This window comes from Lissotriton helveticus, chromosome 10 (genome assembly GCF_964261635.1).
Source record: "Lissotriton helveticus chromosome 10, aLisHel1.1, whole genome shotgun sequence".
In the NCBI taxonomy this organism is placed as follows: Eukaryota; Metazoa; Chordata; class Amphibia; order Caudata; family Salamandridae; genus Lissotriton; species Lissotriton helveticus.
The window spans coordinates 47796992-47823858 of NC_136071.1; the positions used below are offsets into that span (position 1 = coordinate 47796992).

General features: G+C 49.6%; 1 protein-coding gene across 2 annotated transcripts in view; it reads right to left on the reverse strand.

Moving 5' to 3' along the window:
- The window catches only part of LOC144785878 (uncharacterized), an 88223-nt gene that overhangs the window by 55916 nt on the left and 5440 nt on the right, over positions 1–26867 (reverse strand). For both annotated transcript variants that reach the window (XR_013602052.1, XM_078664735.1), the window contains exons 2-4: positions 6519–6775; positions 4039–4102; positions 781–908 (exon numbers count right to left, since the gene is read on the reverse strand). Coding sequence is in view for 1 of the 2 variants with exons in the window: in XM_078664735.1 (XP_078520861.1) it covers positions 781–908; positions 4039–4102; positions 6519–6775 (449 nt within the window). In the remaining variant the exon portion in view is untranslated. The remainder of the gene's footprint in view (positions 1–780; positions 909–4038; positions 4103–6518; positions 6776–26867) is intronic.

The following is a 26867-nucleotide window of genomic DNA, read 5'->3' on the forward strand; positions in this document are numbered from 1 at the left end:
TGACTCTCGAAACTCCCTCAGAATCACCCCAGATACCAAGATAATAATCAAAACCATGAGTATCACGTAGGACCTTAGGGGTCATGAGAAGAAACTGGCCACGATGTACCTCCTCTGCTATCAAATCCCACTATTTGTGTTCAAGTTAAAGGCTTTTCACCCTCTGCCAGATGTCTGTATGCAGTGCCACACATCTTACTACAAACACAAGCAGTTTCCTGGTCTCAGACTTCAGTCAAGCTGTTGGCCAAACACGAATCAGTGAATAATCATCTCAGGCTCATTGGGAAATGGAGAGTCCATTCGATAGGTGGTCCGAATCCGTTTAATCGATTTGTCCATTCACAGCTCCCACTTGTCCCATTATCCTGAGCTCCTTTCATGCAGCTGATTTAATACAACGCAGACACATCTGTACCAGAACACCAAGAACACCACTCCAGTCCCACAAAAATATCACCTCCGCATCCACATAGACAAACATACATCTGGTCTTCTCACACACGAAGTTAATCTGTGAAGCCGTTCAACCCAATTCCAATCCTTCTCAACAAACTTGCATTACTATTAATCTAACCACCAGGTCTTCACTAGGGGCCCGAACCTTCAACCACTCACTGCCAACTCACAACGAAAAGCTGATTTTTCTCCCACTTGCCTATTAGACGCAATAAAAGCTTATAATTCAAAACAAAATCCAATGTATGACAAGAACATGGATGCCCCATAACAAAAAATTCAGTAAAAATTAAACGGTATAGTAACTTGAAGCCACCTTACCATGTTGTCCAGCAGGCCTGGGTACGTAGGTTTGTTCTGCGACCTTCTTGCGATCCACATAAAAAGCTCACTTCCACGCTTAAAATAGCCATTAACGTGAACTCCATACTGTTTCACCCCAAACAGTGCTGCAGTGAAAGAAAAATAGGCATTTATCCACACAATAGCATCAAAGGCCACATCTCCATTTAGGCAGAGAAGGATCGTCTCACTGCTTCTCTTAGGTCCTGCCAGCGACATTACTTGGATGCAAGAGGCCCAAAAGAAAGAAACCACATCATTCGACAATAAATCATGTTTTTCCTACACGGAGAAGTAATTTAGCACAAAAGCATTGGCTTTTGCCAGATACGCATTTGAGGCAGCCTCTGAAAAGTAGCCCTGTGGTTGGAAAGTGGTGTATGTATATAACAAGCAGCTTAATGGCCCTTCTGCTGTGTTGACACTACCAAGAGACGCTGGGGGTTTGGCCCTACCAGACTTGGTCAGATCAGATCAGATCAGATCGGATCAGATCAGATTAGCTTTATTCGATTTTTAGTTAAAACCCATAAAAGCAACAACAATACATACATGCATAGATATGTCAACATTTCATTACAAAGTTAAGATCAACTATTAAAACAGGATTAAATAAATGTGACGAATCAACTAATCAATATTCGTGTATATTCAGGACTAATTAGAGGCTAGAGGGTTAATAGCACAGGGTACACGGGATCCCCTTCTCCAAGAATTATAATTCATAGTCATTGCCATTTGTCTTGGAAGCGGAATATGTTGGGAGCTGGGATAAAAATCATACAAGTCCCAAATGCAAATAGGGCCATCTCCTTCTTTGGGCTGGCAAAATCGTAGGTAGGGGACAATGTTCCTATTCTTAAATTTGATTAAAATCAAGTCCCCCGAGATGTCTTTGGGCAACGTACCTAGCCACCCCACCCTCCTGACACTCAGGATTCCACCAACTAGGTCAGGTGGCAACGGTCTGTTGTGTTTTAGCCAAAAAATGACTTTATTTAGCAGGTCCTGGTGTGTTTCACGTTTGGCCTGGCTAAGTGCAGGGACCCCAGAGAGGACAGTCACGTATGGGGCGGCTTCGGGAGGTAGATTAATGCGGTGCCTTCTTTCTAGAGCGACCCTGGGAGCTCTATAAGGTACGAATGCGGGATTAAAAGTAACGTTAGGGCCAGTTGGAATAGGTGGGGTAAGAGGGGATTCAAGAGTTTGGACTTTCCTGCATGCAGAGGGCTTAGGCTTTTCGTGGTTGATGGGAGGATTAGGGCAAATAGGTATAACAGTTTTTTCAGTTGGTAGAGAGTTCTTTTTAAGTGTTTTTTCAATGCTGGTCAGCCTGTCCCCCAAATCATTAATTTTTGTGACCAGAGGTGATATTGCAGATATTAACAATTGCTCAAACTGGGCCAGTAAGGACAATTGGAGGGGCGATACAGGGTCGTAGGTTCTATTCACAGCCTTATCCGACATAAATGTAGTTGGGTTAGAGGGGTTTGATGAAGGGCTAGTGCACGATTTATGAGCTTTAGATTGAATCTCATTGTCATTATCTTTTTCCTCATCATGCTTCCTTTTGCAGTTTAAACACCAGGACAGTGTGTTGACTTGAGATTGGACTTTATTGGGAGATAGAGGTACATCCCGTGGAGTGCCGTTTAGTTGGTCAACGTCTCTACCCATTATAGGGGGGGTTGATACATCCGGGACGTACTTTGTGCCACACAGGGCATTCAGCTCCTCCCAGATGGACATGGTTAATGGAATAAAGAACTCCAAAAACGACAATAGGCAGTACAATGCGAGATGAATAAAGAGTTAAAGCGTCTCTATACCTCCTACTTAGAAAGAGTCAAGTGGGGTGGCCCGTCCCGTCCTCCTCTGGCCGTAGAGGGCCGTAGAGGGCCCGCCCTTTGCCCGGGCTTCGCCCGGCGTCCCGCGATGCGGAGCAGAGCGCAATTTTAAGGCGCCTCCTGGCGCTCTCGTGATAGCAGCGCCGCCGCTGAGGCTGCCGGGAGATGGAGTCCCGGGGCGGCGGCGCTATGGACAGCAGAGATTGACTCCTGGCGGTGGCGGCTGCAGTGGGGGCCTCCTCACCTCCCCCCTCCGATGTGGCAAGTGTCTCCCCGCTCCGCCAAGCAGAGCGCAATTTTAAGGCGCCTCCTGGCGCTCTCGTGATAGCAGCGCCGCCGCTGAGGCTGCCGGGAGATGGAGTCCCGGGGCGGTGGCGCTATGGACAGCAGAGATTGACTCCTGGCGGTGGCGGCTGCAGTGGGGGCCTCCTCACCTCCCCCCTCCGATGTGGCAAGCGTCTCCCCGCTCCGCCAAGCAGAGCGCAATTTTAAGGCGCCTCCTGGCGCTCTCGTGATAGCAGCGCCGCCGCTGAGGCTGCCGGGAGATGGAGTCCCGGGGCGGCGGCGCTATGGACAGCAGAGATTGACTCCTGGCGGTGGCGGCTGCAGTGGGGGCCTCCTCACCTCCCCCCTCCGATGTGGCAAGCGTCTCCCCGCTCCGCCAAGCAGAGCGCAATTTTAAGGCGCCTCCTAGCGCTCTCGTGATAGCAGCGCCGCCGCTGAGGCTGCCGGGAGATGGAGTCCCGGGCGGCGGCGCTATGGACAGCAGAGATTGACTCCTGGCGGTGGCGGCTGCAGTGGGGGCCTCCTCACCTCCCCCCTCCGATGTGGCAAGCGTCTCCAGACTTTATTTTGCAGAAGAATGGAATAGCTAGATATTTGCCCACCCTACCCCCTGATGGTACGGTCTATTTATGGACTTCAGTTTTTGAAAGCAATTGTCAGTCACTTCTGTAGAAGGAAATTCCAATGCGTCTCAATCCATAGACAAGAAACTGAGTCACACTGGACCTTTCGCAAATGATATGATAAATGGCTCTTTATCAAATAAACAGGCGCTTAACTCTGTAGCCAGTCATTCTACACAGTTAATCTGATATCTGGTTCAGCCCCTTTGTATACAAATCAATAATAAGCTTTCTTTTTTAGTGCCTTGTTTTTTGGGTTTTTTTTTAAACACACAATACAAGTTATGTAGTATTAAAAGGGATTAGCTGTAACCATGATTCTAAAAGAGTTATTGTTTTTTCTTTAATTATCAAATTGCTTTACCTTTTTTCCGCCCATATTAGTTTCCTGAGAAGTCTGCATCTGCTGCATTTTAAACAGAGCTACAACATAAACCAAGGGAGCTTGAAAAGAAAGAAGATGAGAACCTGAATTGACTCACCGGTCGCAGCACGCTCCATGTTCATTAGAGAGCGGTCAGAGAATTGGGGCATCACTTCGTAGCGCTAGCAGGACAGATGAGAACACAAAATGTCAGAGCAGGCTCCAAAGCAGAGCAGAAATTCTTTCTGGCATGCAGGTACACTACTTATTGTTTGTGAATATACTTTTCCCTCCAGCTGGGCTTTGGGACCTAGGTAAATGTCTGTGTCCCTTCTAAAACTACACTCAGTTTACAGTCAATATCATATTTGGGTAGAAGGCTACATTCATTTACAGCAAATCACAGTGGGCCCAACTGCACTTGTCAACAAAAATTAACACACACAAGCACAAAGCTAGCAACACTACATTTAGACAACTTATCACTACTGAACAATGGGCATGTGATCAACTTTAAGCAACTGGTAAATCCCTGTGATCACACCTACACGTCACACCGTCAGATTCCTGAACAAGAACCTGTCATCCAACTCAGAGGTAAGCCAGAACACAATACTCGAAGCATACCACAAAGGGAAAACTGAGAATTGAGTATGAGGCACATGAGACAGCAGAGAATGCTAGTAGGTAATATTATGGCTCCATGCCAAAGCCTTAAACACTACATTTATGTCACCTATCTGTAAGTGGGACAGTATGCCAAGTGGGAAGAGCCCTTATGAATTAGGGTTTAAAGACACCCAGAGCCAAAACGTTGGACATGTCATAATTGCCGCTTTACTTCAGTCTAGCAACTAATTATTCTCAACTGATGGGATGTAAAATGAACTCCTGTTGGACATTACTTGGTATAGCCTTCATGGAAGCTCATTTCTCTAAATATTATGTTCCCTCTAAGGCAGGGGTCTTCAAACAGTGATGCAGAGGGCAGGTAGGGCTTATACTCTGGCCAAAAGAAGCATTATGCTGATAACAGTGCTTTGTTTTAAGCAGAAAACAATTTCTGACAATAAGCCGCTCTGTAATGGGCCATCACTAACACATTTTGTTATTTATATCCTAGCTGGGAGTATGTGTCAAACGGGAAGGAACTCCAAATAGTCTTCAAAACCCCTAGTCCCATTTCTAATATTCACACTATGGATACTTTTACATGTTAGTAAGGCCTGTCTGCCCAGAATAGTAGGTTTTGCATTCATATATTTGATTGCATATTAAAAACGGTAACAGAACTTACCTGCAATTATTAAATAAGTATAGACATATCTAAACATTGCCAATTTAATAGAATAATAAAAAAAAATACTGAGGGGGGGGGCAAACAAAAGTTTGAAGTCCACTGCTCTAAGGGGTAAGGAATACCTAGCATCCATACCTATGATGTAAGATTAAGAGGTCTGCTTTTGACTTGCATAGTGTAGCTGCCTAGCTGCGAAAGACGTTGCGCACATACCAAGAACATAAATGTGCTTGCAGCCCACCCATTGCTTACCACTCGACTGCTTTACGGCCACACTTCTTATTCAATGGTTGCCTTGTCCATATTTTGTCTGTTCCTCCCATGGAGCATACACCAATGTACTTGTATCCTTTATCCTTCTACTGCTCGCTCACTTATAGGGAACAACTTTTTTGTTGTTGTCTTAAGCACTCCACCAGAGTCCAGGCATTCCAAACTGTTTCCCTGGTGAGCTTCTTTCCCTCACTCCTTGTTGCTCTCTCTCGCCCGTGTTCTTCTCCCAGTTCCGCTTCGTGATGTACTCAAGCACATGTGCTTCTCCTCTCTGGATGCTTTCTTATCTGTCCACTTCTCCCCTCAGCTCCACGTTGCTCTCTCCCATCCCTTTCCTTTTCTCTGCCCTCCACCCATGGCCTCTGTATTGCTCCCACCCCATCCATGCCTCGTGTCGCTTCCCCTCCACTTGCATTCCCCATTCTGAAATCCTTGAGTTGCTACCACCACTCATGTTGGTTCCACCCAGTTTTGCTCCCTGCCCGCTTTCAATAAAAGGAAAAAAATGTGTTTTTTCCTTTACCCATCCAACTTGGATCGGTAAATAAAAAATAAAAGTGTCTGTCATTTTGTGGGCACACACATGCCTACAAACTGACTTGGACAGCCACGTTATGGGCTTTTTCCCCTCTTTTTTTAACCATGCTGTACAGCATCACACCAAAAACATTAGCAAAGCCAATCTGTCCCAGAGGTGAGAGCAATTGGGTTTGCCAATGCTTGTTCATGTTGGTGGAAAAAGAACAATGTAGACAAAGAGTGACACGTCGTTGTGCTGGGAAAAGTTTAAAGTAGGCTCAGGAGGCCAAAATAAAACAAAAGTTAGAAATGAAGGTTAGTGCATATGCAGAGCAGGTAACGTCATAGTTGCTACTTGTGATAAGCACTGCAAGTGATGTATTATTAGGAAGCAGAAGACTTCCTCCTGGGGTGCTTACAAAACTGCTTTGATCCCTTTTGAATTTGAAGGCTGAATGGCTCTCACAAGAACAAATGGGCAGCCTCTTATCATGGTCACTGCTCACCTCATCTCTCCACTCTCTCAGTGTTTGAAAAAGGTTCTTGCTTCTTAGGTCCTCCAGAACCTGGTGGACCGCTGCTGAGCGCAGATCGTAGGACGACAGCTTCGTGTTGAGCTCCACCGAGGGCGGACCTGTGGTGGAATCTTGATGCACGGTAAAAACCTCAGGGTAACCACGCAGCTCCTTCACCACAGCGGCTGGGATGGACCCCACATTCTGGCCGTCCACGAGGAAGGTGGAGCATGTCCCTTTAGAGGACCCTGAGTTTAACAGAAAAAAAAATTCCCATGATTACATCAATACATTCAATACTGTCTTCGAAAAGTACAGTTGTTAAAGAGTTTAGTCACCTTGCGTTTAGTGACAAATACGGATATATGCAAACGAGGCTCATTTCCAGTCTGCTAGGAACAAAGCAGCCATTCTTCCATTTTGTACAAAGAGGAGGTAGCAAGTCCACACACCACTGCATCAATCACTACTCCTTCCACCAATCAAATTAACCTGACATCACACTAAATGAAATTATATTTGGGTAAAAAGTCAAGTCTCCCCTTAATAACCAAAGAGATCACTTAGGGATGGATGGTAATGAGACATATGCTGAAAAATAGCAAATGCCCAAATCCTCCTTTCTCTTTATCCCTTCCTGCCTCATTTAGAGTAGAAAAAAAATGGTTTTTCAATAACAGAGCCTCAGCAAGCTCAGCAGTGGGAAACATCCTGTGGCTGTGGAAAGCTGCCCTATCCAGTGCACTCCTTTTTAGGTCTCGCCTAGGCAGCGCTTGCACTATCTCTTCGAGACATGCTGTACATACAGCTCCGCCCACTTTACGCCTATCTTTTGAATTGGCTCCTGTCCCTGTCCTTTGTAAATTGTGGCTTTTCATTGGTCAATAGGCTTAGTAGTTCCTCCTTAGTACTGCCTGGTCTCTTCTTGTAATCTCCCATGAGGACACCCCCTGTTACATGTGCTGTTACTCCCTAGGTTTTAATTACAGTCTTAAGGCACTATTTTCTTTAAAGGCTTCAGGCAAGACACACACTTGGTCCTAAGCTAGGCTGGGAGTGGTTACCTTGGTCACTAGAGACCAAATGAATCTGAAATTAATGTAATAATTCTTTAGTCACATTTCAGAGCTAATAATTGTATATATGGACATGGCTATTTGAATGTACTCGTAATACCGTCTTGAAAGCAATGCATTATGGGAAGGGTGGATTTACCATATCTTCTGCAGGGTGCAGTCCCATGTGACCAAAAGAGGACCGCAGTGCAGGTGCCTTACTCACTAAGGACCTCTAGAAGCAGTTTACAGTACTGCACAGAGACGTGCAATGCTTGTGCCTTGCTCACTAGGGACCTCTAGGAGCAGCTTGCGGTACTGCACCAAGACATGCAACGCTGGTGCCTTGCTCACTAGGGACCTCTAAGAGCAGCTTGCGGTACTGCACCAAGACATACAATGCTGGTTCCTGGCTCACTACGCACGCATTTGCAATGCACTAGGTCTTGCATTACTGAAAGTATGAGCTATTGGCATTCCATTATAATTTGCAACGCCAACACCTCAAACTATCAGTAATGTGAGACCTGTTGCATTGCAAAAGCTTGTTTCCTGTATGCCGCTTTTATGAAAAAAATTATGGCAAAAAGCAGATGGAGAAACATTAAGAGCATTGACTTTTTTGTTTGTTAGAAACACCTCCCACCTAGAGGATTTGTTTCCAACTAGCCCGTACTGAAATAACACACACTGCCTTTTCAGCAAAAATCCTACCACCATGTAGGTAGGAGCACTTTTGAAGAATATTTCCCAAAGACGTGACCAGGGACTCAACATCTGCTAGTAGTGTCAAAGGGTGTTGGTACAGGTGTGTAGAAGCCACACTGCACAAACCAGGATTAAAGCCAGTAATTGCGACGCACTGCACCACCCATATTCAGGCTCCAGTTTGTCAGCAACTGATCTAAAATTCCACAGCACTTACAGATTCCACAAAGTCATGGAACCCCAAAGCGGAGTGAAAAAACAGTGTCGCCAAGCAAGTCTATCACACTTGGGGTTCACAATTGTTTTGATAGAATTGGAACTCTTATCAGGATGTTCAAAAGCAAGCAATTGGTGGCCCGTTAACAGACTCATAGCTAGGAGCCAGCATTCCTTGCATATCATGGGCACTAAGAAGGCAACACATATGAACATGAGCCAAAAGTTGTCCTGTAATATTGTTAAGAGGACGGCTAATTCATACCTTCTTTCTTTTTCATCTTAAAAATTAGGGCATTCAACCATGTACGAAGGGCATCAAGCAGTAGTGGAGGAGAGGAGCACGCCCAATCCTTAAAATGGACAGGGGCAAAGTGTGTGTTACAGACCAAATGCATGAAGATTGGTCCACCCCTCCAAACGTACACGTAAGCCTCACAAAAGTGGGCTAGCCAGAGAGTCAGGAAACTGCACATGCAAACCAAAGCAGAAGATGAAATAAAAGAATAAAAGTAGCTGCCACCTACACTTGAGGGGTATAAGCGTGCTATACAAAACAAAATGAGACAGAGCAACTTTTCTAAACCTGCAGTCTGCTACTGGAGGTAACCAACACCAAACTCCTTGCCTACTACAGTAATCTGTGAGATTCTATGGAACAAAATACCTGCCTGTAGGATTTAATGTATAGTATTTTTTTTAAACATATTTTTGTGTCATAATTATTGGTAGCTTGTTGACAAAGTGCAAGATACAGTACAGGTCATTGCCATAATTCTTCAGATCAATTCCTAGAACTGTTACGTTACAGCATTTTAAAAGTGATCAATTATTGCACCAGTTCTCCAACTCAACAGTGACACTATAATCTACTCGTGACCTTCACCCTTCTCTCTGTGCATAGCCAACCTACTTACTAATCTACTTCTAACCCCAACTAACTCCCAGCCCCCTTCCCCAGCCACTGGTGTGTAGCACATTAAGCACAAACATAAAGCACATCTCATGACCCAGCTGCAATTCAAGCGTACCGATGACAGCGGTGTACAAGGCCTGCTGCAGTAACAACGCGATTGCACCAGCATTTCCCATGCCGTCGCCATCTCCAACGCTTTGTCATTGTTTGAGCGTCGTGCCTGTTGGAATCGAATAAAACTCTCACTACTGGCCCATTTACTTAGCTCCGCCTTCCATCTCTTACTGTTGGGACCATCCTTCGACTTCCAGTGCATTGTTATTTCTCTTTTCGCTAGTAATAATCCCATGTCCACAAATTTACTGGTCACTTTCGTTTTGGGTGTGTGGGGGAACCAATGTAGTAAGCATGTAGCTATATCAAAATCTAATCGTCGATCAGTGACAGCATTTAACAGGTTTCTCACTTCCTCCCAATAACCTCCTAACTTTGGACACTCCCACAGCAGGTGCTCCAGCTCCACCCCATCTCTTGCACATCTAGGACATGCTGCATCTTCTACCTGAAAGTATTTCCGAATCTTACCCGGTGTTAAATATGCCCTGTGCAGTATGAAGAAGTGCACCAGTTGGAACCGGGCATTCCTAGTGCCTTTCCAGGCCCTGTGAAAGATTTGTCCCCATACGGGTTCGGTATGGGCTTCTCGATGCCGGTCTCCCATTTCGCTCGTAACGTGTCTAGTGGTTTTAGTCCCTCATTTAGCATCCTGGAATAGAGGCATGTAACTGCCTTGAAGGTCCCTTCTGCCATCACTACATACTGACAAGCCATAGTCGTTTTGGGTTCTACTGATCCCTCCCTCCAGTGTTTCCTAATTGCTGCTACTAGAGCAGCATGTATCAAGAATCCCCCTCCCGTTAGATCATATCTCTCCTGCAGCACCTGATAGGGTAGTAACTCGCCTTCCTCGTATAGGTCACCCAGTACCTGAATCCCTACCTGTTCCCACTCCATCAGAGGCATCCAATCTCCACCATGGGGTAACGCTGTTATCATCCCTAGTGGGATTTCAGGAGCATAGGGGTGCAGTACCCCAGCCCAACGCTGGCTACGGTTCCAACATAATCTCAGCGTTTTCACTTCTAACAAGAGATCCCTAAGGTTAAGCTTTTGCTGCAGGACTATAAATGACAGTATATGTCTTTGGATTCCCCTGCCTCTCAAGTGTTCCGGGCCTCTAAACTCCCTTGCAATTTCTTGTGTCAAAATCTGGAGTTGTGCTGCTAAATAATAGAGCTCAAACTCTGGAACCGCTAGCCCGCCTTCAGCTTTTGGTCTCACTAGTTTTGCTTGGGCCACCCTTCATCTTCCAGAGCCCCAGAGGAACCCCACTATCATGGATTTCAGTAGCTTGAACACAAAGCCCGGGACCCAGATGGGCAATGTCCTAAAGAAATATAACAATCTAGGCAGAGCCACCATTTTCAATAATGCTATCCTTCCCATCACAGACAATGGTAGCGTCGACCAAAATGCCATACTCCTCTTCAAAGCTCTCACACATCTCCCGATGTTCCCCTCCAACATATCAACGGTCTCATGGTAAATACGAACCCCTAAGTATGTCAGGCATGTCAGCTCCCAACGGACATCCCAAGAGAGCACAGGTAGTAAACCCCCAGACGTCACCAGGAACAGGCACGTCTTATTCCAATTCACCCTCAACCCTGAAATGTCGCCAAACTTCGATAAAAAATCTGCTGCTCCCTTCAGCGCTCCCCCTGTGTCCGCCAAAAACATCAGTAGGTCATCCGCGTAGAGCGAAATGTATTGCGGTTCCCCTCTAAATTGCAGATCCTCAAAACTCTGCCCCAGGCTAGCTCTAGCCGCCAAAGGCTCTATAGCCAGGGCAAACAAAAGCGGAGACACCGAGCAGCCCTGCCTCGTTCCTCGTGCCACTCGGTATTGGGGCGAAATCAATGCCCCCACTCGCACCCTTGCCACTACTGAAGTATATAACACCCTAGTCCAGCCTACGAACGCATCGCCCAATCCAAACCGCCCCAATGTTTTGTATAAGTATGGCCATTCCAAACTATCAAAGGCCTTTTCTATGTCCACTGATAGGATCGGGGGCATATATGAGCCTCTTTGATCGCCCCCCATAATCCTCAGAAACCGTCGCACATTTGTAGCAGTGTTCCTAGTTGGGATAAACCCAGCCTGGTCCCCATGTATCAAATCAGTCATATGCTGCAGGAGACGGGACGCCAATATTCGACTCAGGATTTTATAATCCGTGGTCAGCATTGACAATGGCCTGTTAGCTGTCATTTCTGTGCTCTCTCTGTGCTCTCTCGCCCTGGCTTTAATAAAGGGATAATAAGCGCCTCCCTCATGGACATAGGAAGGTGAACCAGTTCTCGTGCTTCGTTATAAACTGTTAACAACCGCGGGGCTAGAATATCCATATAGCGCGAGTAGAATTCTATGGGTAGCCCATCCACACCCGGAGTTTTATTTCGAGCCATGTGCTTAATCGCGCTCCGGACCTCCTCAAGAGTAATGTCCCGGCCTAAAGAATCCGCTTGTTCCTCTTCCAACTGCGGAAGTAGTACGCTCTCTAAGTAGGCTTCGATTTCTATTTCTCCCGCCACCAGTGAACTGCCATATAATGCCTTATGGTCTGATAGTGTCCTAGCCAGATATTCCGAGCGTACTACGGTGGGCACTATCGATGTTGAGCATAAGATTGCGTCTAACCTAACATGGAGTTCGTGCATCGCCGAAAAGAAGTAGTAGTCCCAGTCTCGCGGGTGGTGGTTGCGCCATACATCTACCAGGTTCCATCTATTCTGCCAGTCCAACCTGCTTTTGGCCAATCTACGGATGGGGGAGTCTGCTAATGGGGGGGGGGTGATCTGTCCAGTGATATATCTACTATGGAGTTGAAGTCCCTCCCTAGTACCACTGGGCCCGTCAAATAATGTGCTAATATACCCGACATGCGGTCAAGGAAGCGTGCTTGGTCTATGTTTGGTGCATATATACTGCATAGCGTTATGTCCCTACCATGTAATCGCCCCACCACAGCTACAAATCTGCTTTCCGGGTCTATTGTCTGTTTCGTGGCCTGAAAAGGGACCCCTGCTCTCACCCAGACTAACGCCCTCCCGTGCAAATGCTGAATATGATGTACTAAAAACCTGGCCTCTCCACCTGTGCTGCAGTGCCTGACCTTCAGTTTTGGTAAGATGGGTTTCCTGTAACAGCCCTATGTGTACTCCCCTCCTGACTAAGTATGCATGGACTTTATGGCACCTCGTCATAGTGTGCAGACCCTCACATTCCAAATGATGCGACGCAATTCAGGTAACGTCCCGATTGCAGCTGAACAAATTCCACCCTTCGCTCCGTACATGCCCACACATCCCAGTGGCCCCTACTACCCAACCAGAACGCCAACAGCCCCATCCACCCACCACCCCAAGAACAGGTCCTAGAACAAAACTGCCAGTCCCCATCCAAACCATATCAACAGTTAACACACATCTAAGCCCACCAGTAGTCACTGCGGGTATGCCTTATGGGCAGTTGGGGGTGCTCAGTGCCAGCAGGCGACAGCGAAAACTCCTGGACCCATTCTGATTAGATCCCCTAGTAAAACACAGAAACCTCTACCTTCCCGTCCACTTCTCCAAACCCCGTGGAGCCCCCATCATTATCCAAGTCCTGCGCCACCGAGCCATCCCCAAAAGCCCCTCCCCTCGAGCAACCAAGCTCCCGCACCCTGCAACCACAACAGTGTCCTCAAGCTCGCCAGAGTTCCAATACTCCAACAGCGACCTCCCAATGTACATGCCACTACTCATCTAATAGTCCATCCGCTGTTGACGGTGTGACCTACGGTCCTTGGAGGCTGTCCGTTTCTGATCTCAGTGTCCGACTGTGCCTTGTCCCCATCCGAGTCCGTGCCCTCCTGAGAGTGGGTCCGCTGGTCTCCCGACAGAGCTGATACCGCTTCCAGCACCCCTCGGCACTTCTCCTCATTCAGTGACGTCGATGGTTTCCGCAGCCCCCGTAGTCTTCGGCGTAGCCATTATGATTTGCGGAGTTGATGGGCTCTCGGAGGATCTGAAACCTGAAGTCCCGCTCGATCAGCCCTGTAGGATTCCAACCATGTCCACACCTCATCCGGGGTGTCAAAGAACTGGGTCTTGCCATCCAAGATTATTCTCAGTTTGGCGGGGAACAAGAGGGAGTACTGGAGTCCCTCCGTTCTGAGCTCCTTTTTAACTGATAGGAAGGACGCGTGGCGGCGCTGTATATCCAAAGTATAATCCGGGAATAGTATTACCTTGCCGTTTCCAACTTGATATGGACCTTTGGTGCGCAACTTTTGGAGCAAGAAATCTCTGTCTCTATAGTGGAGTAGACCGGCCACCACCGGGCGAGGCGGCCGGCCCGGGGGTGGCGGCTTCGCAGGCACCCTATGTGCACGCTCCAACGTGTAGAAGGAGGATAGTCCCTCAGGGGCCACCACCGACTGCAGCCAGTTCTCTATGTACTGTACCATATCGGCCCCCTCTTCTTGTTCAGGCAGGCCCACCACGCGGATGTTATTACGTCGATTTCTGCTTTCAGCATCCTCAGCTCGCCTATCCAGTGCCTGGATACGGTCCAACGCATCCGATCGTTTGCTCTACAACACGGTTTGGGCTGGCGCTACCTCCTGGAGTATGCCCTCCACTTGCTTTACTCTATCAACAAGCTTAGAGTGAGCTGCTCGCAAGAGGCCAAGGCCCGTTGCCACCTGTTGTAAGGCGGTGCGAGAGTCCGCTATGTCCACTAAAATGCGGTCAAACTGTGGTTGCATCCTAGGGTCTTGAGGCGTCTCCAGGGCTCCCTGTTCTGTCTGGGTGGCAGTCTCTGTGTCTGATAGCTGGTGTGCACCATCCTTCTTCCCCTTGGGTTTCACCATGGTCTGGCCCTCCAGACCAAGTCCCGGTATTTATCGGCTCTCCACCGCGTCGTTATCACTGATAGAAGACCCAAGTATCGATCAGCAAGGCCATCAGCACCTCTCCCCAGGAACACTCGTATTTAGTAGTTTGCGCAACCCAGCCCGCAGAGCACCCTCAGTATTCAGGAATTGCAATTCCGGCGTATTAATGGCAAGGTCCCAGTTATGCCTATTTATTGCCAGTCCCAGAGCCTCTCACTCACACTTGTGCCTGCTGCCAGCTACCTCAACCCCGGGATACACTCTCCAAATAGTCCTAGGCTTGCTGCTCACATCGCCCTTATGTCCGCTCAGGCCGAGCCTCTCCTTCCGAGCCCACTCCAGTGCTGAGGTCGCGGCACCCCACCAGTTAGGCCCGGTCAAGACCACAACGTTGTCTCCCCGTCACCGCGGTAATTCTGATGACCCTAATCCAGTGCCAAACTGAGTCTCAGCGCCCCAGGGTAGCCTCCTCCTCCATCGATCTCTCCTTCGTTCAGCCGTGCCCCCCCACTCCACCGTGAGCAATCTCCAGGGGCGCAGGTCAGAGCTTACCGTGCCCCGCAGTCCATGCGCCTCACAGGCCTCTAGCTAAGCCACGATGTCCACTTTGCTCATCCAGCGGCGTGTGCGCTCCTCTGCTCCCGCCCCAGTCCGCAGGCTGCTGCTTCCCACGGAGTCCCGCTGCCTCCTCTCCGTTTCAGGGCTCCGAGCCATGCAACTCTCCACTCACTGCCTCCTTTCCTCCGTAGCCGCTCCCAATACAGTCAGCCTCCAGGGGCACACCAAGTTGCTGTATCCTGGGGTCAGCTCTCTTCCCCACCGTCCTCCTCTGTGTCCTGCCATGCCCCTTCACTCGCTGCTCTGCCTTCACGGGGGTACCAGATCCAGACACCCAATGTCACCAATCTCGCGCTGCACAATGGCCCTTAGGGATGCCACAACTAGCGCCGCTTTCACCGTCTCTGCTGTCCCCCTGTGTATCTCCTCACTCCCACCCCAGCTCGCAGGCCGCAGCCTACCCCATGCCCCGCTTCCACCTCTGCAGCTCGGGGCCCAGGGTCGCCGCGCCCCACTCACCGGTGCCAGAGCAGGCACTGCCGTCCTTTCGCACCCTTCCAGGCCGCCACATGCAGTCACGCTGTGTGCCGGTCCCTCAGTGCCACTTAAGGGAGGGTAAAGTCTCGGGGCCTGCGCTTCTCGTTGCCGCACCGCTCCCGCTGGTGGCAACCCTCAGGCCATGCCTACACCTGCGACCACTCAGCTGATCGCTAGTCTCCCTCGCGCACAACCCCGATCTGGGCTGCGAGGATATCCCTGCCACGCCGGTCCTGCTGTGTCACCAGCACTTGTGCTCCCCGGTCCGCTGTGCCGATCTTCCTTTTCACCCGGGCTCGGGATTTAGAGCCGCTGTGCCGCCGCCATTTTGGAGCCCTCGTTCGCAGCAATCCCGGTGCAGCAAATCACCCAAAGCTCCCGACTAGCTCCGTAAAAAGCTCCGGAAGCACGCTACTCTGGGTCTGCACCGCTTCCAGCACACTCTGTGCTGACAGATGGGTTCAGGTATCGGGAGATAACAGGATAAATTCGGGGATTTGCGCGGTGCTCAGAGCTCACGCCGCCTCGCCCATCGGCCTCCCCCTAGGATTTAATGTATAGTATTAACAATAAACCTGTAAATGTCTATTGTTATGTTAATAAAGCTTCTAGAGCGCACTGTTACCCTAGGGTGTCCTGGTGCTGAGCACTGCCTCCATGGTTATAGAAATGATAAGACCGTTCAAGAGAAGAGTCAGGTCTTCTGCCCCTTCCTGAAGGGGAGGAGCTCGGTAGAATTTCTGCAGTGCAAGGGTAAGCTGTTCCAAGCCTTTGAGGCACAGTAGAGAAGCTCCCGCTACCCCAACTTGCTTTTTTGACATGAGGAATGATCACTTGTTTTGCTTCCGAAGAGGGCAGCGCTCTTCCAGGAACATCCACTGTATGCGTTGTCTCCGATAGGCAGGACCAATGCCCTGTAGGGCCTTAAAAACGGTGCAAAGGGCCTTAAATAGAGCACGTTATTTCACAGAGAGCAATGAAAATCTCGAAGTCCATTTCTCGCAGAGACAAACTTGAGTATGCCCGTTAGCAGCCTGGCTGCCGCTTTTGGACAATCTGGAGTCTATTCAAGTGTCTCTTTTGGATGTTCAAATAGAGTCTATTGCAGTAAACCAGTTGTGACAAAATGAGTACTGTGACTGCTGTCCTCAGGCTATCTTCAGGAAGGAGGAATTTTATTTTCCTAAAGATTCTGAGGAGGTCAAAACTGGTTAAAACAACCCTGCTTATCTAGTCACCAAAAGAGAGTTTAGAATCAACAATCACCTCCAGATTCTTGGCCTTCTCAGTAGGAGGCGTGCCCATTACATCTGGCCACCAATCAGGCGTCCAGAGATTTGTGATATTACCAAATATGATAACTTATTCCTGCATTAAGTTTCAAGCAGTTTGATGACATCCAGCCCGTGATGTAGTTCAGATTTCGTAGTAGTTAATCAAAAGGAGGGATAAGGGATCTGAATCTCCGTTTCATTCCCCACAGGAAGTAGTAAGTTAATCAATAGAGAAACGGACACTAGTTACACCTTATGACCATTGGTACAAGGAATGAATCAGAGTAACCTCAATAAACTCTATGTCTTGGTAGGAAAAAGGTGCGGTATATCTGATTCGTCCGCCCCGCAATAGAGTTGTGGCAGTTATCATTGGTTACTCCGAAGTAGTGATTTTGCCAGCCTCAACCCGAGGCGCCTCTGGTCTAGGGTGCAGCGTCCAGAGAAAATGAGTGAAAAAGTGTGAAAATAAATTGTACAAAAAAATGAAAAAATTGTTAAAAATGGTAAACAACCCGATGGATTTTTAATATAGGTTGCTTAACCACAGATTATTAAAAGTGGATAATACTCCTTTTTAGACCAAGTAACTGGATCTAGCAGTATAATTAAGGCAAATACGTCGACATGTTTCAGCTCCTTGGGCCTGGATGGGTCTATGGAGCTTTCGTCAGGACTAACAAACAAACATAAAGGTTCATACTCACACAATTTGTGCAGTATTTGTTTCTGATATGGACACTTTTTTGATTATATAGCCCCGGGGCAGAGTCAGCACAAGGCAGGAACCTTACACGCACGCGGCTCTGGGCTTCTAAATTTAAAAGCGGAACCCCGATGAAGTAGAGCACTCCCTGACATAAGATTGTGAAGGAGTAGTTCTCTACTATATAATAAAAAAAGTGTCCATATCAGAAACAAATACTGCACAAATTGTGTGAGTATGAACCTTTATGTTTGTTTGTTAGTCCTGACGAAAGCTCCATAGACCCATCCAGGCCCAAGGAGCTGAAACATGTTGACGTATTTGCCTTAATTATACTGCTAGATCCAGTTACTTGGTCTAAAAAGGAGTATTATCCACTTTTAATAATCTGTGGTTAAGCAACCTATATTAAAAATCCATCGGGTTGTTTACCATTTTTAACTATTTTTTCCTTTTTTTTATACAATTTATTTTCACACTTTTTCACTCATTTTCTCTGGACGCTGCACCCTAGACCAGAGGCGCCTCGGGTTGAGGCTGGCAAAATCACTACTTCGGAGTAACCAATGATAACTGCCACAACTCTATTGCGGGGCGGACGAATCAGATATACCGCACCTTTTTCCTACCAAGACATAGAGTTTATTGAGGTTACTCTGATTCATTCCTTGTACCAATGGTCATAAGGTGTAACTACTGTCCGTTTCTCTATTGATTAACTTACGTAGTTCAGATTTCATCTGGAGTCAAGCATTGCTTTATTTGTTGTGAGTCAGACAGACTGCATTTAAAATTATGCAGATTTGGTGCAAGTGAAAAACGCATGGCACATGAAACATGAAATGAGGCCATAGTCAGTCTGAAATGCTTGTGCTGAATTAACGCACAAGTCACTACTTGTGTAACGATATATCTGTAGGAGACATTAGTTAGTATTAGATTCCTTACCTTAGAATATCCCCAGGCGTCAGACTGGATCCGGAAACTTTTGCGTAGCAGTACCCTTGCGCGTCAGTAGGCGTCGTCTGCGGCTCTACGTCCGTCGTCGGCGTGGTTGGCGCCGTGATGACGTCGGAGTACTTAGACGCTGCCTCCGCGTGCTGACGTCAGTTCTTAGACACAGCTTTTCCGCGCCAGAAACGCAGAGCCATGTTAAAAACCAACACTGGTGCCATTGAAACTAGGGCCTGAAAGGGGGTAACCCTAACCCTAGATATCGGTTCGCAGAACGGGGAGGATGGGTGGGTCGGTAAGGAATCTAATACTAACTAATGTCTCTTACAGATATATCGTTACACAAGTAGTAACTTGTGCATCTGAAAGAGACACGTTAGTATTAGATTCCTTACCTTAGAATAGATACCCCAGCAATACCAACCCCGGTGGTGGGTCTGTGAACCAATAATCACACCAGAAAGTCCTGGAGGACAGAACGGCCAAAGAAGCCATCCCTCCGGACTTGGCTGTCGAGGCAGTAGTGTCTTGCAAACGTGTGCAGCGATGCCCACGTAACTGCCTGACAGATGTCTTGTAAGGGCACTCCCCGGCTCAGGGCAGTTGTGGTCGCTGTGGTTCGGGTAGAATGAGCCCGCAATCCAACAGGGGGCTCCTTTTTAGCCAAGGAGTAGCATGCCTGGATACACAAGATGATCCACCGGGAGATGGTCCTCTTGTGCACCGCTTTCCCCTTCTTAGCGCCCACGTAACCAACAAAGAGTTGGTCATCCACCCGGAACTGGCATGTACGATCCAAGTAAAATGAGAGCGCACGTTTTGGGTCCAGACGGTGGAGTCCCTCTTCCTCTTTAGAGGGATGCGGTGGCGGGAAGAAGGTTGGCAAGGTGATAGACTGCCCGATGTGGAAGGCCGTGACAACCTTGGGCAGGAAAGATGGCTTAGTACGCAACACCACTTTGTCCGGATGGACAGAAAGGAAAGGTGGAGTACAAGAAAGGGCCTGGAGCTCACTCACTCTCCTGGCAGAGGTGATGGCAACCAGGAAAGCAGTCTTCAGAGTAAGAAGGCGGAGAGGACAGTTGTGAAGTGGCTCAAAGGGAGCGCACATCAGAAACGTAAGAACCAGGGTCAAGTCCCACTGAGGCATCACAAACGGAACAGGAGGGAATGTGTGTGTGATGCCCTTTAGAAATCCATTTACAATAGGGGACCTGAACAAAGAAGGTTGATCAGGCAGCCTTAGAAAGGCTGAAAGGGCAGAAAGGTAGCCCTTGATAGTGCCCAGAGCAGAGCCCTGCTGGGCAAGAGAAAGAAGGAAGAGAAGAACCTCAGAAAGAGGGGCATTGAGGGGATCCACAGCCTTTGCTGTGCACCATGCCACAAATCTGTTCCACCTGCAGGCGTATACCGACTTTGTGGAGGGACGCCTGGTTGCCAGAATGACGTTACAGACTTCAGGAGGCAAGTCAAATGGCCTCAACTGTCGCCGCTCAATCTCCAAGCATGGAGGTGGAGACTGGACAGGTTCGGGTGGAGGACCGTCCCCTGAGTAGCTCTGGATACCAGTACCTTTGTGCCCAGTCCGGAGCCACAAGGATGACTTGGGCCCGGTCGCGCTTGATCTTCTTCAGCACTCTGGGCAGAAGTGGTATAGGCGGAAAGGCGTACAAAAGACCGCAACTCCACTCGCGACGAAAAGCGTCTCCGAGCGAGTGCCGCCTTGGAAATTCCAAAGCGCAGAACTGATGACAATGCGCGTTCCCTTCGGTGGTGAATAGATCTAACCAAGGCTCTCCCCATTGCTGAAAGAGGCCTTGCGCCACATCCGAGTTCAGACGCCATTCGTGATCCATCATGCACCGACGGCTGAGCTCGTCCGCCCTGGCGTTCAGAGAACCTGCCAAGTGTTGAGCCACCAGGGTCACGCCCTGGCGTTCCAGCCATTGCCAGAGGCGCAGAGCATCCTGGCAAAGGGTCCACGACCCCACCCCGCCCTGTTTGTTGCAGTACCACATGGCGGTGGTGTTGTCCGTGAACACCTGCACTACACTCCCCCGGACAGAGGGGAGGAATGCCTTCTGTGCTAGACGAATCGCCCGTAACTCCAACAGGTTGATGTGGAGCCGGGCCTCCGCCGGAGACCAGAGGCCTCTGATCTCCGCCTCTCCCATGTGGCCTCCCAAGCCCTGGAGGGACGCGTCCGTCACAACTACGTGCTCCGGTTGGGGAAGGGAGAGGGATCTGCCGCTGACCCAATCGCGGTCCGTGAGCCACCACTGCAGCTGTGTCGCAGTGCCCTCCGAGATCAGGACGTGGTCGGACAGGTTGCCCTGATGCTGGGCCCACTGAAACTTCAGGTCCCACTGCAGAGCCCGCATCCGCCACCTGGCGTGATGCACCAGTAGGATGCAGGAGGCCATCAGCCCCAGAAGCCGCAGCGTCAACCGGACCGAGACCCGGGATAACGGCTGAAAGATGGGAATCAGAGCCTGAATATCCCGGACCCGCTGTTCGGGTGGATAAACCCGAAACCGCGCCGAGTCGATAACTGCTCCGATGAAAAGGAGCTTCTGAGAGGGGCACAGGTGTGACTTCGGCACATTGATGGAGAACCCCAGCCGGTGCAGGAGATCTGCCGTAGTCTGGAGGTGGCTGACGACTGTCTGGGGCGAGCCCGCCTTCAACAACCAGTCGTCGAGGTAGGGGAAGACTGAAACCCCTAACCTGCGACCACCGCCTTCACCTTTGAGAACACCCGTGGGGAGCACGGTATACTGAAAGTGCTCGTGGCCAACCGTGAACCGCAGGTAGCGCCGGTAGGCCGGCAGGACGGGGATGTGGAAATAAGCGTCCTGCAAGTCCAACGCTACCATCCAGTCTCCTGGGTCCAGGGCAGCTAGGACCTGAGCCAATGTCAGCATTTTGAACTTCTTCTTCCGGAGGAAGCCGTTGACGTTCCTTAGGTCCAAGATAGGGCGTAGGCCCCCTTTGCCCTTCTTGGGTACCAGAAATTAGTGGGAGTAGCAACCACACCCTACTTCTGGCCCAGGAACGCGCTCGATGGCCCCCTTGGCCAAGAGGGCCGTAACTTCCTCCTGCAGAAGTCGCAAATGATCCCCCGATACACGGTGGTTCTGCGGTGGCATGGCTGGAGGAGTCGCCTCGAAGGGGAGGGAGTAGCCCCTTCGGACGATTTGCAGCACCCACCTGTCCGAAGTGACAGTGCGCCAGTGGAGGTGGTGATGGCGAACCCGGCCCCTCACTGGCGTCACATGCGCCTGAAAGCATGGACTAGGCGGATTTAGAGGCGGATGCTGCGGGGGAAGGTGTGGACTGACCTCGCCGTTGTCCCCGACCGCCGGGACGGCGGTTCCCACGGCCGCCACCGCGTTGGGTATTATACCTTGCGGAGCGTGGCTGGCAGCATGTGTGGGTACACCCCTTCCGTGGCCACGAAAGGAGTGAAAGGCAGCCGATTGCTGGCGCGGGGCCGAGAGGCCCAAGGACTTGGCCGTAGCCTCGGAGTCCTTAAAGCGCTCAAGCGCATGGTCTGCCTTGTCGCCAAAGGGGCGACGGCCATCAAACGGCATGTTCATAAGTGTGTTTTGGACATCGGCCGAAAAGTTGGCGGACCTCAACCAGGCGTGGCGTCTGACCGCCACCGTCGTTGCCATCGCTCTACCTAGTGAGTCGGTGGTATCCAGCCCACACCAGATAGAATATTTGGCTGCATCCCGGCCCTCCACAAGGGCTTGGCCGAGTTTGTCCCGTACCTCCAACGGACACTCTGGCAGCACTTCCGCAACCATATCCCACAGAGAGTGGGTGTAGCGGCCCAAGAGGCATGCGGTGTTGGAAGACCGCAGTCCCAGACTAAGGGAGGAGAAGATCTTTTTACCGTACTGCTCGTACCTCTTGGATTCCCTGTCCGGCGGCCCGACTGGAATGCGGTCTGGGAATTGGAGGCCTGGATGACCAGGCTCTCAGGGGTGGGATGGGTGGACAGGAAACATGGGTCGCCCAGGGCTGGGCGGTGGCGTCTGGCCACGTTCCTATCGACGGGCGAACCCGTAGCGGGCTTGGACCAAGTGCCCAGAAGAACGTCGGTCAAGGCCTCATTAAAGGGCAGCAGAGGCTCGGCCGACCTTGACTGCGGTTTAAGGACCTCAGTGAGGAGATTAGTCCTCACGGCCGCGACGGGGAGCTCAAGGCTCAAGGCCTTGGCAGCCCTCATCAACACCACACTGTAGGTTGCCCCCTCCTCCGAAGCCACGGTAGGAGGGGAGACAAAACCAGTGTCTGGAGAGGTGTCCAGGCCACTGGCCTCCCCAAGGTCTCCTGCCCAGTCCTCATAAGACAGACACTCTCAGGTCAGAGGGTCCTCAGACCCCTCCCAATCCCCTTCATCACCCATCTCCTGATACTCAGGGTTCTCAATCAATGGGGCCTGTTCATAGAAGTTAAACTCCCCAAGCGCCGTCGGGAGCGGCGCCCGTCGGGGCCGTCCCGATGCCGGAACAGGAACGAAGGAGGTATCGGGGACGGCGCCGCCGGGGGCGACACCGGATGGTCCGACGCCGGGGAGGTCGTAAGGTCCACCGGCGACGACCCAGATCCCGAAGAAGGTCTAGCGGGGTCCCGCGGCGCCGTGCCTGAAGGCGCCGGGACCGCTGGACCCTGCGGCGCCGGGCCCGAAGGCACCGGCGGTGTCGGAATTGTGGGGCCCCGCGGCGCCGGGCCCGAAGGCGTTGCCGGCGTCGGGGCCGAAGCCCCCGACCAGCTAGAGGCCCCAGACGGGTCCGCTGGGCCCGGAGGCGCCGCGGAGCCCGTCGGAGGAGAGAGTTTCCTCATGGCCATGAGGAAGCGCTCGATCTCCTCCGGCGTCGCGTCTTGCCCAGGGACCGGAGAGTGTGGGGCTGGACGCGGCGCCCGTGACTCCGACGGAGCTGCGTGGGTGGTGTCACCCGAACCCCAGGCCGCATCGCGCGAGCGTCGGGGGGAGTCCGAGGACCGATGACGCCTCTTGGACTTCTTGTGCTTCTTACCTGACGACGACTTCGACCCGGAGGAGTGCGGCCTACTCTCGGAACTGTAGTGGCTCCGAGCCCGCGACCTGTCCCTCGACCTCCCGTGGGACCGAGACCTCCTGCGGCGCGGGACCGACTGCCGGAGTTCGAGTCGCCTGCGGGACCGCTCCAGCCTGGCTTTCAAAGAGAGGGCCCGGCTGTCGTAGCAGGCCTTGTCGTCGTGGTCGACGCCTAGACAAGTTAGGCACAGGTGGTGAGGATCCGTGACCGACATCGTGCGGTCGCAATCCTCGCAGTGCTTAAAGCCAGGCATCCCTACGGCACCTATCGGAGTCGTAAGACTTCGAGAAATGATCAAAAGTGATCCAAAGTCAAAAACTGACTACGGGTTACTGCTTTTTCCAGATCTGCGCTTACTGGCGCGGAAAAAAGAACTGACGGCAGCACGCGGAGGCGGCGTCTAAGTACTCCGACGACGTCATCACGGTGCCCACAACGCCGACGACGGACGCGGAGCAGCAGACGACGCCTACCGACGCGCAAGGGTACTGCTACGCAAAAGTTTCCGGATCCAGTCTGACGCCTGGGGATATTCTAAGGTAAGGAATCTAATACTAAGGTGTCTCTTTCAGATATGTGTTTTGCAGTGTAGAGAAAACTTGTGATTTCAGTGGCCTTTTTAGCTTTGAAGATAATCATGGAATGTGTTCTCTCTTCCCAGCTCATTTTCCTTGTAATCTACACTCCCTGTTCCTGTTTTAAGAGATTTTGGCTTTGTTGCATATTTAGACAATGCATATTCAGTTCATAACACATCTTCTTATAATGTGTATTAATTAACCATGCATCAACACTACACGCGGGGCAAAACGCATTTTGCATGAAAAGCTATCTAAAACATTAGAGCATGTTGCTATGAGTATGTATTAACTGTGTGTGCTTTGAAAATTTACACTGGTGCATGATTATGCTATGTTGCACATTGCATATTTTTGCATGTGTACAAATATTTGAAAAGCTGCTTTAAACTAATAGCTTTTGCTAGGTAATAACTAATACAGGGTACTAGTGTGGGGGAGGTAAACATAATGGGTACAATTTCATAAATTAATACTTTTTTGTGTTTATTTTGTTTATGGGCCAACCATAAAATGGCTGGCTGAGAATCGTGCTGAAACGAGAGACTTATGCGCAGATTATACCAGATTGCCTAAAGTGGAGAAAGGAGTCAAGGCCAAGGTAAACTGAACATTCATGTTATTATGCCAATGTACCAGTGTTTATAGAAAGTATCCTTCCTGCGTGCGATGTGAAAGGAAAGAAATGGACTGACACATTTTTCTGCCTTAATGTTGCATATTTGTATAATTATTGATGTTCCAACAATAAGACTGTATTAAGCATGAACGCTTCCTTTGTTAAAACTAGTATGGGTTGGATTTGCCAATGAGAATGGGTTGCTGAGACCCTCATGTCATCTATGCTAACCAATCACGGTGCAAGCTTTACTAAAAACTGCAACATTATTAGTATAGTCAGCCAAGAATTAGAGTATAAATAATGACCTCTTAGGGGGCGTGTTTGCTTCTCTTTAAGCCAGGGGGCCTCTGTCTGGGAGGGAGGAGAGGAGAAGAAGCAGATGAGAGCAGACATCAATTGGGTTAGGTACGCGAATGTCGCGGGTGCAATCTGGGAGGAGATTGCGTCCGAGGAGAGATAGAGGGAGGTGGGGGGCATAGGCTAGCCTTGCACATCATATTTTTGCCAAGGCAGATCACATTCATGGGTGGTCTTGTGAAGGGCGGGCTGTCTCGCTCCTTGTGAAGCATAGAAAGGCAGATTGAACAGACCAGGGCAGAAGGTTGAGATTTAGATGCTAAAAGTTTAAGTTTATGCTTTGACTAATTATTTAGTTTTGAAAAGATTTGTCTTATGCATTTATTTCTCTTTATGGGAGATTTTTGCCAATTATGAATGATTGATTAGACTTGCATAATTCACTCTTGAATTACATTTCTTGAACTCTTTAAAGAATTCTGACTGACAGTTGATGCCCAATTCCCTTCCTTTATGGAATGATTTGTATGCAACCTATAATATGTTCTGTATTAATTCTATTTTTCCTGTTTTCCAAATTCTGTAACCCGATTGATATTTGACTTATGAATAAAGGGTCAGAGAAACTTAACTTTTGACTAGAAAATAAAACCCTTTAAAATACTCACCAACTCTCTTTATTGGCTTAAATATTATTTGTTTTTTGATTTTTCATGTTTATGTAGAGTCTCCTGAAGGGAATACACGGTGTCAAGGGTCCAACACCTTTTCAGCGGTAAGATAGAGGTAAATTAGGTTTTGCATTTAGAAATTACTGCCCTATACCACAATTGAGAGCAAATCGGCAGAAGCAGATATGCCCCCTACAATACTTAAGTCCATTCTTAAATATTGTAAGTGCCAGGGAAGCCATAAGGAGTACATGGGCTAGAAACTTGACAACTTGAGTTCCCCAGCACCATAATGGCTTCACTGAAACCAGGAGTGTTTGGTACCAAACAGCTCCTTGTAATAAATGCACACTGATGCCAGTGTGAGTTATTAAAACCTTACTCAGAGGGCACCTCAGAGGTACCCCCTGAAATCCTACTGACCCTGGTGTGGGCACTGAATGGCTTTAGGCAGCCTGCCACACACAGACATGTTTCTGGACTCCTGGGTGGAGAGCCTCTTCTCTCTGAGATCAGAAACAATACACATCCTGGCCAGACGGGTCACACCTCCTCCCCCAGGATGGGCCAGTGCTCAAAGGGGAAGCTTCAAAGACCATGAGGCCTTTGTAATGCAACGCCCAGTCATTGCAGCTAGCAGCAGATGGCATTCCCCAGTTTATACCCTAACTTTGGGCAGGAAAACATCAGGAAAACTTAGGAAGACTAGGAGCTGTGCCCACCATTGCTAACTCCACCCCTCAGGTGGAGGAGGCAAAGCTATAAAAGACTTGTCAGTCCTCTCCATCTTGAAGATGAGGGAACTCCTCCAATCAGGGCTAGGTCTAAAGCCCCTCCCACAGCAGGGTGATAATAGTGGGTGTAGTCACCCCAGGTAAGTTGCCCATTGGCCATGTCTACTACGTCTCCTAAATTTAGTATATAGTTGGCACTCCTAGACCTAGAAACTAGATCTGCAACAACCTAAGAAGAAAGAAGACATCCCTGCAGAGAAGCCTGAAGGTGATGACTGCCTTGGCCCCAGCCCTACTGGCATGTCTCCAGATTCAACAATCCTGCGAATGGTCTTGTGGCAAGTGACCTCTGAAAACCCTGGTAGGACTGCTGAATTCGAAAAAGACTCCAATCTAACGGGGACAGTGGACCTGTTCAG